The sequence below is a fragment of the Salvelinus sp. IW2-2015 genome, linkage group LG28, assembly GCF_002910315.2.
Source record: "Salvelinus sp. IW2-2015 linkage group LG28, ASM291031v2, whole genome shotgun sequence".
NCBI classification, from domain to species: domain Eukaryota; kingdom Metazoa; phylum Chordata; class Actinopteri; order Salmoniformes; family Salmonidae; genus Salvelinus; species Salvelinus sp. IW2-2015.
This window is the reverse complement of record NC_036868.1, coordinates 3,666,516-3,687,973: the sequence shown is the minus strand read 5'-3', so window position 1 is coordinate 3,687,973 and position 21,458 is coordinate 3,666,516. Positions and strand designations below refer to the sequence as shown.

Sequence of the window (21,458 nt, the reverse complement as noted above, 5' to 3'; positions counted from 1 at the left end):
CCACGGTCTCCGACAGTCCACACACACACCACACACACACACACACACCACACACACATCACACACCACAACACACACACACACCGGTCTCCGAACAGTCACAACACAGGTCAACAGTGCTACATCTGTATTTGTAGGCCATTGCAGCCTTATGTCACAGATCAGAGGCTCGGCTTGAGCGATGAGGTTTATCCTTAGATAATCACCTGGACCATGTCACTGCCTCGCCTGCTAGCTCTGTCCGCCCTGTGATGCCATGGCTCTGTGTCTGAAAAGCTTACTTAATCCTCAAATCCTTGCCTCCTCGTTTCCGCAATTTCTCTAAGCTCATTGGAGGAGAAGATTTGAGGGAGGGACTATGGATCCTCCCCTCCAATGAGCTTTGAAGAGGAACTAAAGAAACAAGGACGGAGGAAGCAAGAATATGACGGCTAGTAAGGTTTTCATACACGGCCTGTGTCTGAGCCAGACGTTCCTCCTGATGGTTTCAACCCCCCTCAGCTTCTCTCGTCCTCTCTGTCACAGCCTAAGGACGCACAGCCCACTCTGACAGACAGACATACACACAGACACACCCCTTAGAGTCACTTACTCTCTCCCTCCCATCTGTCATCCCTCRTTCTCTCTCTTCCCCTCTGCCCCTGTCTCCCCATCTCCCCCCTCTCTCCCCTGTCCATATCATCCTCACTGTCTGCCTGTGATGCTCATTCATGTCCTAACTCTCTCTATCTCCGTCTGTGCAGGTAGTAAACCCAAAGGCCTGCAGTGGGTGGTGGACGTGACCATAGCGTACCCCAAAGCCAGGCCCATGGACATCCAGACGTGGATCTTTGGCTACAGACCCCCCACGGTCACACATGTACACTACAGGTAATGACTGACCCCAACTATACTGACACCTCTCTCTTTATCTCTGACCTCTCTCACCCTCTTAGTCTCTATCCAAGGCTGGGCTGTGTTGTGTTGGCTTTAGGGCTCGCCCAGGTTGTTGGCTTTAGGGCTCGCCCAGGTTGTTGGCTTTAGGGCTCGCCCAGGTTGTTGGCTTTAAGGGCTCGCCCAGGTTGTTGGCTTTAGGGCTCGCCCAGGTTGTTGGCTTTAGGGCTCGCCCAGGTTGTTGGCTTTAGGGCTCGCCCAGGTTGCGATCCATATCTTGGTCTGGCCCTCTTCATCATAGAAAATATAATAAGAATATGTTAAGGCTCTTGTTGTTCAGATCTTGTAATTATGGATTCATTCTGAGGAAGGATGACGATGGGAAGTATAGCGGTTGTTTTACAGGCTCCTGACCAACTCTGCTATTTTGGGGTTTTGTGCGCTGATCTTCTGTTTTTCTGTACATAATGTTTCCTCCATCGTTTCCTATGACCGTAAACAGATTCAGAACAGCGATCACTAACCTTGATTTGGATTAATATTTCTACTTAAWWAAATCGGCGACACAGGACAWACTGCTCACCCCTGACCAGGCCCTGATCCCCCTACACTAGGAAGATAAAGAGACGGCGATATAGAGGCCGACGTGCTGGTGCCCTGATGAAACTACGGCAGAGAGTAAATAATCRACCTCCACCCTCTGTTTAATTAGCGAATTTACAATCACTTGAGAACAAACTGGACGAGCTCCGTTCTAGACTATTCTATCAACGAGACCTGAAGAACTGTAATATCTTATGTTTCTCGGAAACTTCAAGCCTATCAACTCCCGAGATTAGGCTGGCAATACTGTAGTGCCTATAAGAACATCCAATAGTCAAAGATATATGAAATACAAATSGTATAGAGAGAAATAGTCCTGTAATAACTACAARCTAAAACTTCTTACCTGGGAATATTGAAGACTCCAAGGAACCACCAGCTTTCATATGTTCTCATGTTCTGAGCAAGGAARTTAAACGTTAGCTTTTTTACATGGCACATATTGCACTTTTACTTTCTTCTCCAARACTMTGTTTTTYCATTATTTAAACCAATTTGAACATGTTTCATTATTTATTTGAGAATAAATKGATTTTATTCATGTATTATATTAAGTTAAAATAAAAGTGTTCATTCAGTATTGTTGTAATCGTCATTATTACAAATATATATATAAAAATCGGCCGATTTAATCGGTATCGGCTTTTTTTGGTCCTCCAATAATCAGTATCGGTATCAGCATTGAAAAATCATAATTGGTCGACCTCTAGTACATACATATCCCCACCAAAGGCCATGGATTACAGGCAACATCCGCACTGAGCTAAAGGCTAAAGCTGCCGCTTTCAAGGAGCGGGACTCTAACCCGGAAGATTATAAGAAATCTCGCTATGCCCTCCGACAAACCATCAAACAGGCAAAGCGTCAATACAGGACTAAGATCAAATCGTACTACACCGGCTCCGACGCTCGTTGGATGTGGCAGGGCTTGCAAACTATACAAAGGGAAGCACAGCCGCGAGCTGCCCAGTGGCATAAGCCTACCAGACAAGCTAAATGCCTTCTATACTGAACCTTGCGRGAGAGCACCAGCTGTTCCGGATTACTGTGATCACGCTCTCCGTAGCCGATGTAAGACATTTAAACAGGTTAATATTCACTAGGCAGCAGGGCCAGACAGWTTACCAGGACGCATACTCAAAGTATGCACTGATCAGCTGTCTAGTGTTTTCACTGACATTTTCAATCTCTCCCTGACCCAGTCTAGTCCCTGTGCCCAAGAACGCCAAGGTAACCTGTCTAAATTACTATCACCCCATAGCACTCACATCTGTACCCATGAAATACTTTGAAAGGCTGGTCATAGCTCACATTAAAACCATCATTCCAGCCACCCTGGACCCACTCCAATTCGCATACCGCTCCACACTGCCCTTTCCCACCTGGACAAAAGGAAAACCTGTGAGAGAATGCTGTTAATTTGACTACAGCTCAGCGTTCAACACCATATTGCTCTCTAAGCTCATTACTKTGCTAAGGACCCTGGGACTGAACACCTCCCTCTGCAACTGGATCCTGGACTTTCTGATGTGACACCTCCATGTGGTAAGGGTCGGCAACAACACATATGCACGGTGACCCTCAACACGGGGGCCCCTCAGGGGAATGTGCTTAGTCCCCTTCTGTACTCTCTGTTCACCCACGGCTACGTGGTTGCGCACAACTCCAACACTCATCATTAAGATGAGACGGCCTATAGGGAGGAGGTCAGAGACCTGGCAGTGTGGTTTGTTGGAGCTGATTGTTGACTACAGAAAACGGAGGGCCGAGCACTCCCCCTTTCACGTCGACGGGGCTGTAGTGGAGCAGGTTGAGAGCGTCAAGTTCCTCTGTGTCCACATCACCAAGGATCTGTCATGGTCAAAACACCAACACAGTCGTGAAGAGGGGACGACAATGCCTCTTTTTCCACAGAAGGCTGAAAATATTTGGTGTGGGCCCTCAGATCCTCAAAGTTCTACTGCAGCACCATTGAGAGCTGGCTGCATCACTGCTTCGTATGGCAACTGCTTYGCATCCGACCGCAAGGCACTACAGAGGGTAGTGCGTACGGCCCAGTACATCATTGTGGCCGAGCTCCTTGCCATCCAGGACCTTTATACCAGGCGGCATCAGAGGAAGGCCCTAAAAATTGTCATAGACTGTTRTCTCTACTACTGCACTCTGGAACCAACAGGACCATGAAAAGTTTCTACCCCCAAGCTATGACTGCTAAATAGTTAACAAAATAACTACCCAGACTTTTCAGCACCCTGTCTTTCAAAGATAATTCGTAAAAATCCAAATAACTTCACAGATCTTCATTGTAAACGGTTTAAACACTGTTTCCCATGCTTGTTCAATGAACCATAAACAATTAATGAACATGCACCTGTGGAACGGCCGTTAAGACACTAACAGCCTACAGACGGTACGCAATTAAGGTCACAGTTATGAAACCTTAGGACACTAAAGAGGCCTTTCTTACTGACTCTGAAAAACACCAAAAGAAAGATGCCCAGGGTCCCTGCTCATCTGCGTGAACGTGCCTTAGGCATGCTGCAAGGAGGCATGAGGACTGCAGATGTGGCCAGGGCAATAAATTGTAATGTCCGTACTGTGAGACGCCTAAGACAGTACCTGTACTGTACTCTGTATCGGGATCGATTTGGATGTAGAGGATACGTCATGGTCTGGGGCGGTGTGTCACAGCATCATCGGACTGAGCTTGTTGTCATTGCAGGCAATCTCAATGCTGTGCGTTACAGGGAAGACATCCTCAACCCTCATGTGGTACCCTTCCTGCAGGCTCATCCTGACATGACCCTCCTGCATGACAATGCCACCAGCCACACTGCTCATTCTGTTCGTGATTTCCTACAAGACAGGAATGTCAGTGTTCTGCCATTGCCAGCGAAGAACCTGGATCTCAATCCCATTGAGCACGTCTGGGACCTGTTGGATCGGAGGGTGAGGGCTAGGGCCATTCCCCCCAGAAATGTCRGGGAACTTGCAGGTGCCTTGGTGGAAGAGTGGGGTAACATCTCACAGCAAGAACTGGCAAATCTGGTGCAGTCCATAAGGAGGAGATGCACTGCAGTACTTAATGCAGCTGGTGGCCACACCAGATACTGACTGTTATTTTTTATTTTGACTCCCACCCTTTGTTCAGGGACACATTATTCAATTTCTGTTAGTTACATGTCTGTGGAACTTGTTCAGTTTGTCTGTTGTTGAATCTTGTTATGTTCATACAATATTTACACATGTTAACTTTGCTGGAAATAAACACAGTTGACGGTGAGAGGACGTTTCTTTTTTTGCGGAATTTATTTAACTATCTGCATTGACCATTTTTGCGGTAACTTTTTTGACTTATCACATACGCTGCTGCTACTGTTTACTGTGTCACTTTATTCAAAGATTTATATGTACATATCTACCTCAAATACCTTGTACCCCTGCACATCGACTCAGTACTGGTATCCCTTGTTTATAGCCAAGTTATTGTTACTCATTATGTATCTAGTACTACTTTTATTATTATTTATATTATTTCTCTTGTCTTTCTCTCTGCATTGTTGGGAAGGACCCGTAAGTACGCTTTTCACTATTAGTCCACACCTGTTGTTTACGAAGTATGGGACAAATAACATTTGATTTGATTAATTAGACAGAGGCTGGTTGCTGTAGCTTTCCCCCACACACACTCTCTGCCTCTGCTGTGTACAGTAAGTTTTGTATGTCCTTCCCCTCAGCAGTTTCTATTAGGGATGTGCCAAAAAATATATWTTTTTTCTTAATGTTTTAAACTACCATTAAAATGTGCACAATGCAGAATATGGTCCTATTCATTCGCTAGCATCGTCTCCCGCAACTTGTCTTGTGCATTACGGTACAGCATTGTCCAATCAAATCCAATTGTTGCGTTAGGGTTGAGGATGATGATGACCTGTTAGTTTTGTGTTAACTGCACTGTGATGTGGATTTTGTTTTGTTACGTGAATATCCCAATTTTGTTTTAACATGTGTTAAACAATGTTCACACTCCTAGTTTCTATTCTTATCATTCTCTAGCCATTCTGATTAAAGACGACTCCACAAGACTCTAAAGGCCTTTAAAAAGGAGCCATCCAGTTATTTTTGTTACTTTCTCAAAATAGTGAAAACATACATTTTGAGGAAATCATTGAAAACCACTCCCCCTGCATGCTTGCTGGAACAAATTGACCACCCCCCGCCCCATTTATGCCATTCATGAGGATACCTGCACCACCTACTTAAATGTGCTGTTGTCCAGTAAATCACCTGATAAATTAGGTGACAAGGTGCCTGGAATGCCACTAATGGATTACTGCTAATTAGCAAAGTAGGGACATTGAGACGTTGTGACTCCATAGTAACCCCTATTCATGTGACACACTGTCCAGACGGAAGTATGGAGCCGCCCTAGCTGCAATACGGAGGGGCCGCCCTAGCTGCAATACGGAGGAACCGCCCTAACTTCTGTGCAGACAGAGAGGACTTTGAACCTACTTTAAAGCCATTACACTGATAGTGCTGTACGCAACATAAAGCAGCTACTTAAAAGGTAGAGAAATGGCCTCAGTCGGAAGCCTACAGTTGGTGTGGCACTGTTAGGAATTCCCCCACTCCCATCCACAGGGCTCTGGTCAAAAGTAGTGCACTATATCGGGAATAGGGGGCCATTTGGGAACCACAACCCATTAAAGTGGCGCTAGCCTCGTGTCAACATGGAATTAAAGGGATAGCGCTGAACAGGAGACTTTAAGATATGACACTAGGACTGCATAGATCACTCCCTGGTTAAGGCATTCAGGTAGGGTGAGGCCTAAAGCCAAGGCTGTTAAAAAGCTGTTTCTGTCACTCTGTTGCCGCTCTACAGCTATTCATTAAAGGAGATCTCACACACTCTCTCGCTCACACACACTCACTCACTCCCAGCCAAGTTCAGTCCATTCCTCTGACAGCGTTGATCTCCTCAGGTTCCCTTAGCTGCTTTTCCCTTGATATTACTGCACTGATTAGAGTACAAACAAACGCGTTTGTGTGTGAGCGCGTGTTTGTGTATGAGCGTGCATACACACACACATTAATAAGGCAGTGCACACTTGGCATGTTCTTCGCTTTAGTTCTCTCCGATCTAGGCTCAGCTGTGTAGGTGACCCCAGCCTCCTCACACCGACGGCCTCTCATAAGGTGGATGGCTTAGCATATACATTTCCAATGACTTTCTCTTTGATTAGTCTTCTTTTCCAACGGCATCACAATGATCTCTATGATTTATATCAAGGGTTGACTTTTTTTTACAGCCCTGTCATTCTAGAGGCATTCTCTCTCGCTCTCCTGCCCACTCCACCGTCCACTGCATCCAAGGTTGTGTTTGTTRAAAAACACAGTCAGTTTGGTCCGAATTAACATGACCCAGTGCTCCAGCCAGTCCGGTACAGACCTCCCTCTGGTCTCTGAGGGCTATGATGCTGACATCCGGGTGATCTGTGTGAACCATGGCCACTCCAGCCCTCCACCAGCCCCCACTCTGGCTCCCAGAGGCCCCTTTCTCTGCTACTGCTGGGCCAGGCTCAGATTAAGGCTAAAGACTCATTAGGCCCAGTAATGAGAGAAGCAGGAGACAAGACGCTCTTTCCTAACCCATCTAGGGGACTTTCCGCTGGGCTGTGACTACAATCAGCCTCCCCAGCAGGGTAAGCCGCTCTGGAGCTCCGCTCTGGGAACCCAGGTTGTTGTGAGAGGCACTTGTGCACACACACACACACACACTGGCTGCTGGGAATGAATGTTGCTGAGTTTAGCAGAGGAAGGCCTTGTGGTGCACTGGTGTCAGGATGAGGATTATTACCCTGCTGGTCATCTATGAACATTTGAACATCTTGGCCATGTTCTGTTATAATGTGTGTGTGTGTGTGGTGTGTGTGTGTGTGTGTGTGTGTGTGTGTGTGTGTGTGTGTGTGTGTGTGTGTGTGTGTGTGTGTGTGTGTGACTTGATTTCTTCCTCAAGGATTTTCCTTCAGCTTTTTTTCTGAGCTTTCCTTCCAACTGCTGCTCTGTGTGTTTCCAACTGCTGCCTCTGTGTGTTTCCAACTGCTGCTCTGTGTTTTTCCAACTGCTGCTCTGTGTGTTTCCAACTGCTGTCTGTGTGTTTCAACTGCTGCTCTGTGTGTTTCCAACTGCTGCTCTGTGTGTTTCCAACTGCTGCTCTGTTTGTTTCCAACTGCTGCTCTGTGTGTTTCCAACTGTGCTCTGTGTGTTTCCAACTGCTGCTCTGTGTGTTTCCAACTGCTGCTCGTGTGTTTCCAACTGCTGCTCTGTGTGTTTCCAACTGCTGCTCTGTGTGTTTCCAACTGCTGCTCTGTGTGTTTCCACTGCTGCTCTGGTGTTTTCCAACTGCTGCTCTGTGTGTTTCCAACTGCTGCTCTGTGTGTGTGTGTTGGGGGGGGGGGGGACTTAATTCAATACCTCCATGCTTGCCTGGTCACCAGCTAGCTAGCACCTCTTGTCCTTACATGTGCTTACACACACACACACACACACACACACCACACACACACACACACACACACACATTGAAAGGAAGTTTGCAGCGCCATATCAATTTTGGGGATTTTGGTGGGGAAGTTGAATCGTTCCTGTTCTCTGCACTTTTATAAAGTGCCTTTTTATATTGAAAACCCCTGTCATCTCTATTCCTCTCTCCAGCCCTCCTTTACATCTCTAATTCCTCTCTCCTAGCCCTCCTTTACATCTCTATTCCTTCTCCAGCTTTTCTTTACATCTCTATACCTCTCTCCAGCCCTCCTTTACATCTCTATTCCTCTCTCCAGCCCTCCTTTACATCTCTATTCTCTCTCCAGCCTTCCTTTACATCTCTATTCCTCTCTCCAGCCCCTCCTTTACATCTCTATTCCTCTCTCCAGCCCTCCTTTTACATCTCTATTCCTCTCTCCAGCCCTCCTTTACATCTCTATTCCTCTCTTCCAGCTCTCCTTTACATCTCTATTCCTCTCTCCAGCCTCCCTTTACATCTCTATATCCTCTCTCCAGCCCTCCTTTACATCTCTATTCCTCTCTCCAGCCTCTCCTTTACCTCTCCTATTCCTCTCTCCAGCCCTCCTTTACATCTCTATTCTCTCTCCAGCCCCTCCATTTTGTACTCTTATTCCTCTCTCACAGCCCTCCTTTACATCTCTATTCTCTCTCCAGCCCTCCTTTACATCTTTATTCCTCTTCCAGCTTCCAGCTCCTTTACATCCCTATTCCTCTCTCCAGCCCTCCTTTACATCTTATTCCTCTCTCCAGCCCCTCCTTTACATCTCTATTCTCTCTCCAGCTCTCCTTTACATCTCTATTCCTCTCTCCAGCCCTCCTTTACATCTCTATTCCTCTCTCCAGCCCTCCTTTACACCTCATTCCTCTCTGCCAGCTCTCCTTTACATCTCTATTCCTCTCTCCAGCCCTCCTTTCATCTCTATTCCTCTCTCCAGCCCTCCTTTACATCTCTATTCCTCTCTCCAGCCCTCCTTTACATCTCTATTCCTCTCTCCAGCTTCCTTTACATCTCTATTCCTCTCTCCAGCCCTCCTTTACCTCTATTCCTCTCTCCAGCTCCTTTACATCTCTATTCCTCTCTCCAGCCCTCCCTTTACATCTCTATTCCTCTCTCCAGCCTCCTTTACATCTCTATTCCTCTCTCCAGCCCTCTCTACATCTCTATTCCTCTCTCCAGCCCTCCTTTACATCTCTATTCCTCTCTCCAGCCTCCTTTACATCTCTATTCCTCTCTCCAGCCCTCCTTTACATCTCTATTCCTCTCTCCAGCTTCTCCTTTACATCTCTATTCCTCTCTCCAGCCCTCCTTTACATCTTATTCCTCTCTCCAGCCCTCCTTTACACCTCATTCTCTCTCCAGCTCTCCTTTACCATCTCTTTCCCTCTCTCCAGCCCTCCTTTACACTCTATTCCTCTCTCCAGCCCTCCTTTTACATCTCTATTCCTCTCTCCAGCCTCCTTTACATCTCTATTCCTCTCTCCAGCCCTCCTTTACATCTCTATTCCTCTCTCCAGCTCTCTTTACATCTCTATTCCTCTCTCCAGCCTCCTCCTTTACATCTCTATTCCTCTCTTCCGCCCTCCTTTACATCTCTATTCCTCTCTCCAGCTCTCCTTTACATCTCTATTCCTCTCTCCAGCTGTCTGTATAGTCAGGTGATTTTTTATAACGAGGGTTATGAGGATTATTAGTCTATTGGGAGTATGAATATGAAAAGTGACATTTTAGGGACTGGTTTCCTTGGAGGACTCGCCATGGCGATGCTAGTAGCGTAGTAGTAAACAGACACAGGTGAAGCTGGCTGAACACTCCTGAGTAATTCCAGTGTATGGTTTCTATCAGGACTGCGTTCATTAGGCACAAACGGAAAAAAACTGACCCAAACGAGGAGGTACAACCTTTACTTGTCCAATAAGAAACGTTTTGTTTTCCGTTGTACAATGTTTTGCTACGTTAGGCCCTAATGGACTTGACCCAGGCGCATCAGACACCAAACCCCTATTTGGAAGCAATCAATATGTTTACATGCACACTAATGATTAGATATTAAACTGATTATGGCAATACGCAGAGTATTACATTAGTCATGTAAACGCCTTACTCTGCTTGTCTTAATCGGAATAAGGTCCCAAATCAATTACTCAATTGCTTACTTAAAAAGCCTGGTTTTCTGAGCAATCTTTTTAATTATTAGYACATGTAAACAGCTTAATGGGCTTTCCAGCGGTGAATTTGATCTGCACATCTACCAGCACCGGTAGCGCAAGCCTCCATCTTACGAGTTCAGAAAAACTCTAATCATTTTTCTTCACATACGAACTTTATATGTCCAAATAAAAAATAATATGATCACTGTGATAGAATGTTTTATTTTCTGCGTTTATCAAAAGTCCCATCAGGTAGCCTGATTTCAGATGTATCCAGGATTATTAGATGAAAAAGTTGTCTTTGTAAAGCATGTCAAGGTTTCAAACAAACTATTATATTAATTGGACTATCCACAATAATCATATTGTGTGCATGTAACCAATGTATCGCTCCACAGTTAGCAGTCAAATGTTTATGTGCAAGATGAAGTATGCCTGCAGGCTACCCCGGTTGACTCTGTATGAAGTCTACAGCCTCTATGGTTAAAGGTGTTGTTGGAGAGCTAACTGAATCCTTCTGGCCTGGGGCTGGTCTAGCAGCTACAATCACAGGCTGTAGTGCATATGCCATACGTGTTGGCATGGGATCTAATCCTCTGTTTATGTCTACTTCTATCTTTCCTTCTCTCTTTCGTATCCGCCTATCCCAATAAACAAAAAKATATGGAATGGCGATTAGGATTCCACTCCCTTAAAAAGGAACCCTCAGTGGCGCACACACAGAGATAAATAGTGTTGTTTCTCTCTCGGGTCAGGCTGTCTGGAACTATTCTGAACAAAAATATAAACGCAACATGTAAAGTGTTGGTCCCATGTTTCTTGAGCTGAAATAGAAGATCCCCGAACTGTTCCATACGCACTAAAAGCTTATTTCTCAAAAGCACGTTGCACACACATGTTTACATCCCTGTTAGTGAMCATTTCTCCTTTACCAAGATAATCKATCCACCTGACAGGTGTGGCATATGAAGAAGCTGATTAAACAGCATGGTCATTTGGCCTAGCGTTGTCTGGGTTTGGCCTTGGTAGGCTGTCATTGTAAATAAGATTTTTTTCTTAACTGACTTGCCTAGTTAAATAAAGGTTATATGTTTTTTAAATTTTAAACAAAAWAAATCGTTACACAGGTGCACCTTTGCTGGGAACAATAAAAGGKCACTTTCTAAAATATGCAGTTTTGTCACACAACACAGATGTCTCTAGTTTTGAGGGAGTGTGTAATTGGCATTCTGACTGCAGGAATGTCCACCAGAACTGTTGCCAGAGAATTGAATGTTTAATTTCTCTACCATGAGAATTTGGCAGTACATCCAACCGGCCTCACAACCGCAGACCACGTGTAACCACGCCAGCCCAGGACCTCCACATCCGGCTCCACACCCACATCCGGCTTTTGAGAACAGCCACCCGGACAGCTGATGAAACTGAGGAGTATTTATGTTTGTAATAAAGCACTTTTGTGGGGAAAAACATTCTGATTGGCTGGACCTGGCTCCCCAGTCATGGGAAATACCTATATTAGGGCCTAATGAATTGTTTTAAATTGACTGATTTCAACTTTAACTCAGTAAACTTGTGACATTGTTGCATGATGCGTTTATATTGTTGTTGAGTATAGTTGTTTTATTGCCCACGCACAGACGACTTCCCTACAGATAAGAGAAGGGTGATCTCATGCCAGTCTACCATTTGATTAACCTGGATCCTCCTCCACTCTGCCCCCTGATTAACCTGGATCCTCCTCCATTCTACCTCCTGATTAACCTGGATCCTCCCCCACTCTGCCCCCCTTGCCCCTGATTAACTGGAATCCTTCTCATTCTCGCTTCCTGATTAACCGCTGGATCCTCTCCCCTCTGGCCCCTGGCCTGATTAACCTGGATCCTCCCCACTTCTGCCCCCCTCTGGCCCCTGATTAACTGGATTCCTCTCACTCTGGCGCTACCTGGCCCCTGATTACTGGTCCTCCTCCAGGCTCTGGCCGCCTGGGCCCTGATTAACTGGATCCATCTACTCTGCCCCCTGGACATGATTAACCTGGATCTTCTCCATTCTTACCTCCTGATTAACCTGGTCCTCCCCTCTGCCGCCCTTGCCCTGATTAACCTGGGATCTCGCTCCATCTGGGGCCCTGATTAAACTGTGATCCTCCCTCCACTCTGCGCCCTGATTAACCTGGATCCTTCCTCATTCTACCCCCTGATTAACTGCTCTCCTCCACTCTGCCCCCTGGTCCCTGATTAACCTGGATCCTCCTCCACTCTGCCCCCTGGTCCCTGATTAACTGGATCCTCCCCCACTCTGCCCCTCTGGTCCTGATTAACCTGGATCTCGCCCACTCTGCCCGCCCTGATTAACCTGGATCCTCCGCCACTCTGCCCTGGCCCTATTACCTGGTCCTCTCGGCCCTGATTAACCTGGTCCTCCTCCACTCTGCGCCCCTGATTAACCTGGATCCTCCGCCACTTCTGCCCCTGGTCCCTGATTAACCTGGATCCTCCTCCACCTCTGCGCCCCTGGTCTATTAACCTGGATCCTCCTCCCACTCTGCCCCCCTGGTCCCTGATTAACCTGGATCATCCTCCCTTGCGCCCTGGATTACCTGGATCCTCCCCCACTCTGCCCCCCTGGTCCCTGATTAACCTGGATGGATATTTTAGCCAGAGGAAAGCTCAGGGCAGTGGCCACTTTACTGATGCCCAAACAGCCAATTAAGTGGCCTAAGCCTGCTAGCTTCCCTTTCCTCTCGCTAGGCTCTAGGATTACTGGGTTATCTTCTACCACTGGGACCGGAGAGGGCCTCATAGGTAGGCAGTAGGCACGCTACACTAAAACAGCTATGTGTGTGTGGAACCATGGCTAGATGGGCTTGGTTCTCATGAATGGCTGCATCCCAAACGCCACCCTATTACCTATATCACAGGTGTCAAACTCATTCCACGGAGGGCCGAGTGTCTGCAGGTTTTTGCTCCTCCCTTCTACTTGATTGATGAATTAAGGCCACTAATTAGTGAGGAACTCCTTACACCTGGTTGTCTAGGTCTTTAATTTAAAGGATAAAAGTCAAACATGCAGACACTAGGCCTTCCATGGAATGAGTTTGATGCCGCTGCCCCATATAGTGCAATACATTTGGTCAGCTCTGTGTGTCATTTGGGTTGTACACTATATAGGATTATTACATATAGTTAGGATTAGACAGTTTCTGATTCGAGATCCACTGTTGACTAAATGTGGATCAATTGAAAAGCAGAGGAATTATTTTAAGAAACCATGTTTCATTTTCAGTGTGTTTCTCGTCAATTCTTTAGTGTTGCGTAGCTGGAGCAGGTTCAGTAGGGCACGCTGTCGCAAACATTTTGCAATGAAAAACAGAAATCTGTGTTTTTATTGGATGAGATCAGGCAGTACCTCCCCTGTTTCAATCTATTTCAAAACGTTTTTTCCCAACTTAACAGGACCCTGGTTTTGGCTGTGAGACGGGGGGGCATGCACTACTGACCTAGACCAGAGCTACATTGATCCTTTCAAGCCTCCCTGTTACTGATTCACAATGTAATAATCCTATTCCGTACAGTCGATGTTACAAAAAATACACATACACCAGTTAGGTGCAGTAAAATGTGTTGTTTTACAGGGTCAGCCATAGTAGTACACCGCCACTGGAGAAAGTTAGGGTTAAGTGCCTTGCTCAAGGACACATCGACAGATTTTTCACCTTGTCGTCTCAGGTATTCGAACCAGTGACCTTGCTCAATGCTCTAACCGCCTGGCTACCTGCCGCTGTACTATTGTGGTAGATGGGCTGTGTAGCTGTATTATTCAAGGATTCATGTCATGGGAGATGAGTGGGAGAATCTGACTTTTTTATCTGAAAGCATGATGTCCAGGGAAGCCTGGATGGCAGTTAGTTTACTTTCTGCCATCTCTTGTTTAGAAAGACTGTAGTCTTGGATCTGAAAGGATTGGATTGGTTTAAGCAGTATGGCAGAATTACAACAAGCCTATCAGAGAGCTGGGTGGAGCTACTACCATATTGTTTCTATCTATCCAATCCTCTCAGAAGTGCCTTGGTGTGGTACAGGCCATTTCTGCACAGGCCCTGTGACAACGGAGCTGACTAATGCAAAAAAACGGCACGGCACTGTACAACAGCCAGCAGTTTTTAGCCCTGATAAAGTGACCGAGTTTGTGGTTTCTCTCATATGGGCAGGTGAGGTTTAGCCTGGTCGCAGATACGTTTGTGCTGACTTGCCAAGTTTGCAAGACCACACAAACAAGATCTGGGACCAGCTAGGTGAGGCAGCCTTGCAGCATTTCTCTGTTTGCTGGGACTGCTGTTTGTCTGTATCTCTGTAGAGTCAGAGGCAGGGATGGATTCCCTGTCACCGTGATTAGCCTGTCTGTTAATGAAGTCTCCTGAAAGAGCTGAGGCTTGTACTGCTTACACACACACGAACGCGCACACACTCTCTGATAAACTCATTAACAAACTTGGGTTGCAGCTCATTCTCACATCTCTCTACACATACACACACACTGTGATAGACTCTTCTCTGGGATAGACTCAGCTCAGGGAGTGAGGAGACCGATCAATGCAGCCAGCCTTCGTTGAGAAAAAACTTCAATAATGCTGTTCTGTCTGTCTGTCTGTCTGTGTCAGAATGGAAAGGGTAACCACATACATTGCCAACGCAAACATATAGGAACATATTAAATAAATGTAATTAAATGTAATAATTCTCTCCCCTTGATCCTCTCCCAGGGTATACCCCATAAAGGAGGTTCCGGTAGAGACCAAGCCCCTGACAGATTGGCTGTACCAGAGGTTTGTGGAGAAGGAGGATCTACTGGCTCACTTCTACGAAACAGGTCGGTATTCACTGCTTTCTTTCTCCCTCTTTTTCTCCCTCCTCTCTTTCTGCCTTTCTTTCTGAGCTGTCTCTTTCTGGCCTCTCCCTCTATTTCAGAGAAGTGACTGTCCACTTTGAGGCGTGATAACAATGTCGCTGACTATTCCTTCCTGTGTCCCCCCCAACAGGAGCCTTCCCTCCACCGAAAGGCCAGAAGGAGGCCGTCTCCCGGGCGATGACCCTTGACCCCGTGCGGCTCTGTCTCATCCAATCCCTGGCCTTTGCCTCGGGCTACCTGTGGTACAGCGTCCTCCAGTACTTCTACTACTGTTTGTTCTGAGTGTGCTGAAGAAGATGGAGTTTAAAAGTGGACCAGACCCTAATGGCACTGCTTCTGGATCAGTCGATGGCTCGCCCGCCCCGGCGCCATCTCTCCTTCCTATGATGGATGAATGTACATTTTGCAAAAACCGGGAGAGACTGAAAAAAAATGACCATGTTGGAGGCTATTTTCCCCCCTGGTTACATGAATACCTACACACACACAGACAAACGGACGGACACACACACAATTGACTGAAGCCCATACTTCTGAACATTAATCATTTACACATACTTACTACTTGGATATAAACGCCCCAATCTAGTTGGTCTCTCCACTGGAGCCTCATTCTCAAATCAAGCATGAGGCTCAGGATTTAAACTGAGGGTGTTTTCAAGTGGACTCTCTTCCTGGTCTTTAGGTGTAGTTTTACAGTGTGCGAGTATGCATTGTGTCTGCCATTGTACCCACCCCCACCCTCGGGTGAACCAACCCCCAGTTGGACCTCTCTCCAGGCCTGCTGATTCTGCGGTTGACCCACACTACAGAGAGGGGGGGCTGTTGTATGTACCATCAGAGACTACCATGCCAACCCCTCTCCTCTAGCCTTCATTGCACTAAAAGGATCCCTACTACCCCCTCTTCTACTCCAGGAAATATTCCTGAATGGTAGCTGTTAATGTTTATTTTAAATTGCCCCTCCCCTTAACAACGGCCATTGCATTTGTTGTGGTCGTCGTCGCTCTCTATCTACGTTGAAGTCTTGGAGACTTTACTCTGTCTGTCTTCGACAGTATTCTGAACTGACTGACTGCGGGGGAATCTTCTTGTTTACACTAGTGGCCCTCCGTCTGGGCCTAAAGGGACGCTAGCGYCGATGTCAGGCTCTGGTTAGGACTGTTTCCACAACATGTGGTCGGGGGTACCTGGTTCTGGAACCAAGGGGGGGAGGAGGACACAGCGGCGGAGGAACAGTGCCCAAACGCTGATGACAGAACACTGATGGCACATTGGGACAGCACTCTGATCCGATCCACCCTGAAAACAAACTCCCCACCCCCCTGTCCTCACTCGTACACACACAGAGCAGAGTGGATCTCTGTCCATATAGGAACGTCTCAGCGAGCCAAACTGAAAAAGGAGGACAAAGCTGAATTTACCCCCATTGGACTCCATACTGTAGTTTTACAAATATTTAAGTCATGGGGTGGGGAATGACATAATAAAATATTATTTTTATAGATGTGGCTACCCTAATGCTCTGCATTCTAAATTAGAGATTTTGGCTGACACACTCATAGGTGTCATTACTGTAAATTTACAGCATAACCCCCCCCCTCCCCCGCCCCCCTTTATATATATATATATATATATATATATATATATATAATTGATGTCGCGCTGCTCCGCGATAACGGAGTTTCGACAGCAAATCACTGTTAGTAGTCAGATTTTATTTCAATTTTAAATGACTTGAACTGTTGTCCTTACGTCATGGGTATGTTTATTCTTGTACATAACGAAGCTGAGGAAGAAATTCAATGTTGTGAGGGACTGCAACCGATGTTATCTCTCTCTTGGTCCGTACTATTTCTGATTTGTTTTTAATTTTGAAATATCATAAATGTTTAAAGAACAAGAAAAAAATGAGGAAGAAAAAGCAAATGGCTTTTGAAACCAGTCACTTCTCTGTTACTTCCCTATTTCTTGACCTTTGGTTTGACCTCTGACCTGGATGTTATTCATTCGCGCTTCATGAATCCAGAGMGCTCGGCCAGGCTCTCATCTCCTGCACTGTCACACTGCTCATTGATACACATATGGCCCTGTTGGAATACTTCAGAAATGCATCCTTTCCTTTCTACCTTTCTTGTCATAATCACAGCTCTGAAGTGGTTGGATTGGTGGAAGTAACGGGACAGGGACATAGGCCCCTCCCCCCTAGGCACTGGATGATTCCCACTTGGAGATGTTAAAAGGACTTGATTGATMTGTGCAGTATATGGCAAATCTCCCACCTAGCCTATTAAAGATATTGCCAATTTACTGATCTCTATCCAGTCCTTTTAGATCTTAGGGGGGTACCAAGAAGCTGTCTATTGGTAGGGCATTACGTTTTTGATTTGAAACTAGACCATCCAGGAAGAAATCACTCCTTCACATTGGAGGGGAATTCAGACACGGCCCAGCAATTATGCACCAATTCTCTCCCAAAAGTTGTTTTAATAATACCATGGGGGTTTTTTTATCTAAAAAATATATATAAACACACCTAAGAGGTATTTACGCTTTAGATGAACAGCTACAATCATGATGTCTAAGGAATGCAAACGGAATGCATTTTAGTCATGACTTACCTCTTAAACTGTGGTTAATACTGTCCAGTAACAGGCTGTGTATGAAAGACAGAAGGCTGGCTGGTTCGGGAGATAAGGAGTCCATTTGAAGATAGGGACGTACATTTTTAGCGGTCATCTTTGTGCCGGTCCCGTGAGATTGCTTTTCAATGTGAGAGAGTGACAGAAAATGAAGCTTCATTTTCTTTTTTCTTTTTAACTGTCTCCAAAGAAAGGCAGGTAAAAATCTGATTTCCTAGATATGGTTTTAGGAAAGAAAAACAATGACAACGTTAAGAATTTTAACAAACGATACTAGAAACTCTGTAATTTTCCATTTTGTACTCCTCCCTTTCTTCCTAGCTACACAGCCATTTTACAACACAAAGAACTTGTGCTGGAATAAAAGTGATGGTCATAAAGATCCTGATAGCTTGTCTGATTTTTCCTCTGCCTCATATTCTCTCTGCCTCATACTCTCTCTGCCTCATATTCTCTCTGCCTCATATTCTCTCTGCCTCATACTCTCTGCCTCATATTCTCTCTGCCTCATATTCTCTCTGCCTCATATTCTCTCTGCCTCATATTCTCTGTGCCTCATACTCTCTGCCTCATATTCTCTCTGCCTCATACTCAGTATTTGATGTTGGTTTTTGAAGTGTCTGACACACCCCTTTTCAGATGGCACACTTTTATCTCTGTTGGAGTTTTATGTAAATAAATATACATATAGATAGATAGATATATATATATATATATATACATTTTATTAGGAGCCATTATCTCACTAATATACTGAGAATGTGTAGAGAGGGTATGTCACTCTCATAGAATGTGTGATATACTTGTGAGCTACTGAGACCTGATTGAACTTAGACTGCGGTGCATGAGGCATTTTTAATAAAGGCCCACTCCTTAATTTGAAGAAGAAAAAAAACAATTGCAGCTCAGCCATGTCTCAAGGCGAGGTAAGAACTAAAAAAATAACACAACAGGAGCGTAACATTTGTAAATCAAACTCTTTCACAATGTATTTGTATTTTTTTCTATGTCTTGGAGTGGTATGGGTAAGCAAACCCCTTTCTCCCACACCTAAACCCAGCACAATAAATAGTGATTTTATGGTGCTCTGATTGCATCTGTCAGGTTTATTGTCAGGCTTATTTCCTCATTTTCTATTGACATAGGCACTGATAGTGATGCCGTTGCCGCAGGGCGGTCTCCAGGTAACTAAAGCCTGTCCTTGCTTTTGGTCTCTGCTCTTTGTTTAACCGTGGCATCTGTCATTTGACCACAGAGACCCAACGGTTTACATTACAGATCCTCTTTCAGCTCTGAAACCGGTAGTCCTCAGTAGGAAGAAAACCATTCAAACCGGGGAGGCACTAACTAAATTTGTTCATAGATTTTCATTTCCTGTTCCAAAACGTTTTGCTACGCTGTGCCATTCTGAACACAGCCCATGTTAGAGGAAGTGAGTGAATGCCACCACGTTTCTTCCTGGTGTGTATTCACGTTATAGAACATTGCAGATAGTGTCAGCTTTATTAATTAAATTTTTATGTCCAATTCTGCATGACAGAATATCATGCCTGTTCTACAAAATGCATTTCTATCTGAAAATGTCACGTTTCGCACCCTTCTGAACAGACACTTGTTCTATCTACACAGAGTATCTGTCACTTCTCAGACTTCTCTTTATCCTTCTACGCTTATCATTTGGCACAGGACTGAATTACTAAGATTGTTGCATTTATTTGTTGCCAGGTAGGCATAAACCACTGGGGCGAGGTCATGAATGAGAGGCCTTGTGGCCACTTGTTAAACTAAGCCYCCTGACTGGCAGATGTAGTAAAATGTTACATCATGTATAGGATGATAAGCGAGGAACTAGAGCAAGGGCGGCCTGGCTTGTCATCGCCATAGCAGCTGGAGTGATGGGGGAAGGGAGGAGGAGGGCCGGGTCTCTGCGAGAGCCACATAGCTGCAGGCAGCCAATGGGTAGCCAGGGCCTAGGCACTYGGAAGTGAGCTGGAAAATGGGATTAAAGATGCACAGGAGAGACTATAAGGACCCTGCTGACCTGCAAAATGACTAATCTGGGATTCACACCAGAGCGTCATCTCCATACCAAACAACTGAGAGGGAGGACCAAAGTCAGACCAGGGATCTCCTTTCGTCACAACGTGTCAGAGCTGTGCATTTTCATGGCCAGCGTAAGCCAGAGACTACAGAATTAATATTAATAATCTACATTTACAACAACCCCATACATATTCTTCTCTGAAGGCCTAGTAATTTTCTGTTTTACACATGTGATGTGAAAGGTGTAGGACGAAGTTGCCGCTAGACCAGGGATGGGCAACTGGCAGCCGGCCCCCCTTTTGTATATGTATATATATGATGTGGGTACGCAGACCCATGAGCCACTGTGGCCCCTCATGATGAATAATGTTTTTTTTTGTGGCCCCCTCCCTCATCAAAGTTGCCGATCCCCYCCCTAGATGCTGATCTTGGTTCAGTTTTGCATTTCCCCCACTGATGGTTAGGATTAGGGGAGAGGAAGCTTATCCTAGATCTGTCCCTTGAGGGAAACTTCACCCCGGAGCCAATGTGAACACATCAGTGTAGAAACAAACACATGTACCGGTATGTTCTTGACTGCACACAGACTCCACCATGCCCAGCCGCAGGTAAGCTAGGCTATAGCGTCGCTCCCAGAATGCCTGCAGTGACAGTTACACTAAATGCATCACAAGCATAGCTCCACAGTGTACCATGTCTTCATGCTCGGCTGCTCTGGRCTGGTTGATAAATGTTGTGGTTCGTGGCTGCTCCCCTTGAGTCAGCAAACACTAAAACTTGGCATGGTGGCAGGGGAAGGCCAGGGTGATCTGCGGGGGGGAAGGCCAGGGTGACCTACGATGGAGGACAGTCTGAGGGGAAGCAGGCAGATGAATGTCACAGTACAGCAACATGGCTGCAGCCACCAGCTCCGCCACCTTCCATGCCCGGTGACACCAAAGACCCACCAACTCCTCGGATAGGGGCATGTCCGGTACACAACACACGCAGATACATAAACACACATACGCAGTACACAAGCATATACACATTGACACACACGGTATATAAAAAGACCAAAGGATATAGACAAGAAAACTGACTGACACCCCTGTTGTGATAGTGTGCCATTCAAACGGGGTCCACTGTCTCTCCCTCCTAGCTCCTATCCCTCCTAGGCCCTCAGAGAGATGGGTGACACCTAGCGTGGCCCCCCAAGGGACCCTAGTCGCCCCCGGCAGTCTTTGTTGTTTTGGTTGTCAGCCTCACATTAAGCACCCCAACGCTCCTGACTTGGTTACAGAAAGAGGGACACTGGTACCATAACAGCCCCTCTGTAGGAAATTACCTTTGTGGTGACAGACAGACTCTTTTACACCGCACCGTGAGCCCTGCCATGTCCTCCTGACATGTGTGTGTACGACTCAGTGTGACGGCAGGAGAGAGAGACGAGTGACACAGGGGTAATTCGAAGACGCCTGTCACCACGGTATGCCCCTAGAGGGACTCTGCAGGGGGCCTTGTTAATTACATGACACCGCTGCTGAGGATTGATACCGTGTTTGCTGGATCTTGATTCCCAATAGCCTCCCCTGTGTGCATGAGAGGGTGCCATGGAAACAGCCCTAGTGGCAATGACCTTTTTGGGGCAATTAATAGGTGCACAGGTATAATTGGAATTAGATATTGTTG

At 46.0% G+C, this 21,458-nt stretch overlaps 1 protein-coding gene across 1 annotated transcript in view; it reads left to right on the top strand.

Annotated features, from left to right (window-relative positions):
* Positions 1–16,521, top strand: part of lpgat1 (lysophosphatidylglycerol acyltransferase 1) — an 85,667-nt gene extending 69,146 nt beyond the window's left edge. Inside the window, exons 6-8 of the mRNA XM_023974015.2 lie at positions 744–870; positions 14,957–15,063; positions 15,233–16,521. Of these exons, the coding sequence (XP_023829783.1) occupies positions 744–870; positions 14,957–15,063; positions 15,233–15,384 (386 nt within the window). The 3' untranslated portion in view covers positions 15,385–16,521. The remainder of the gene's footprint in view (positions 1–743; positions 871–14,956; positions 15,064–15,232) is intronic.
* The last annotated feature ends 4,937 nt before the right edge of the window (positions 16,522–21,458 follow it).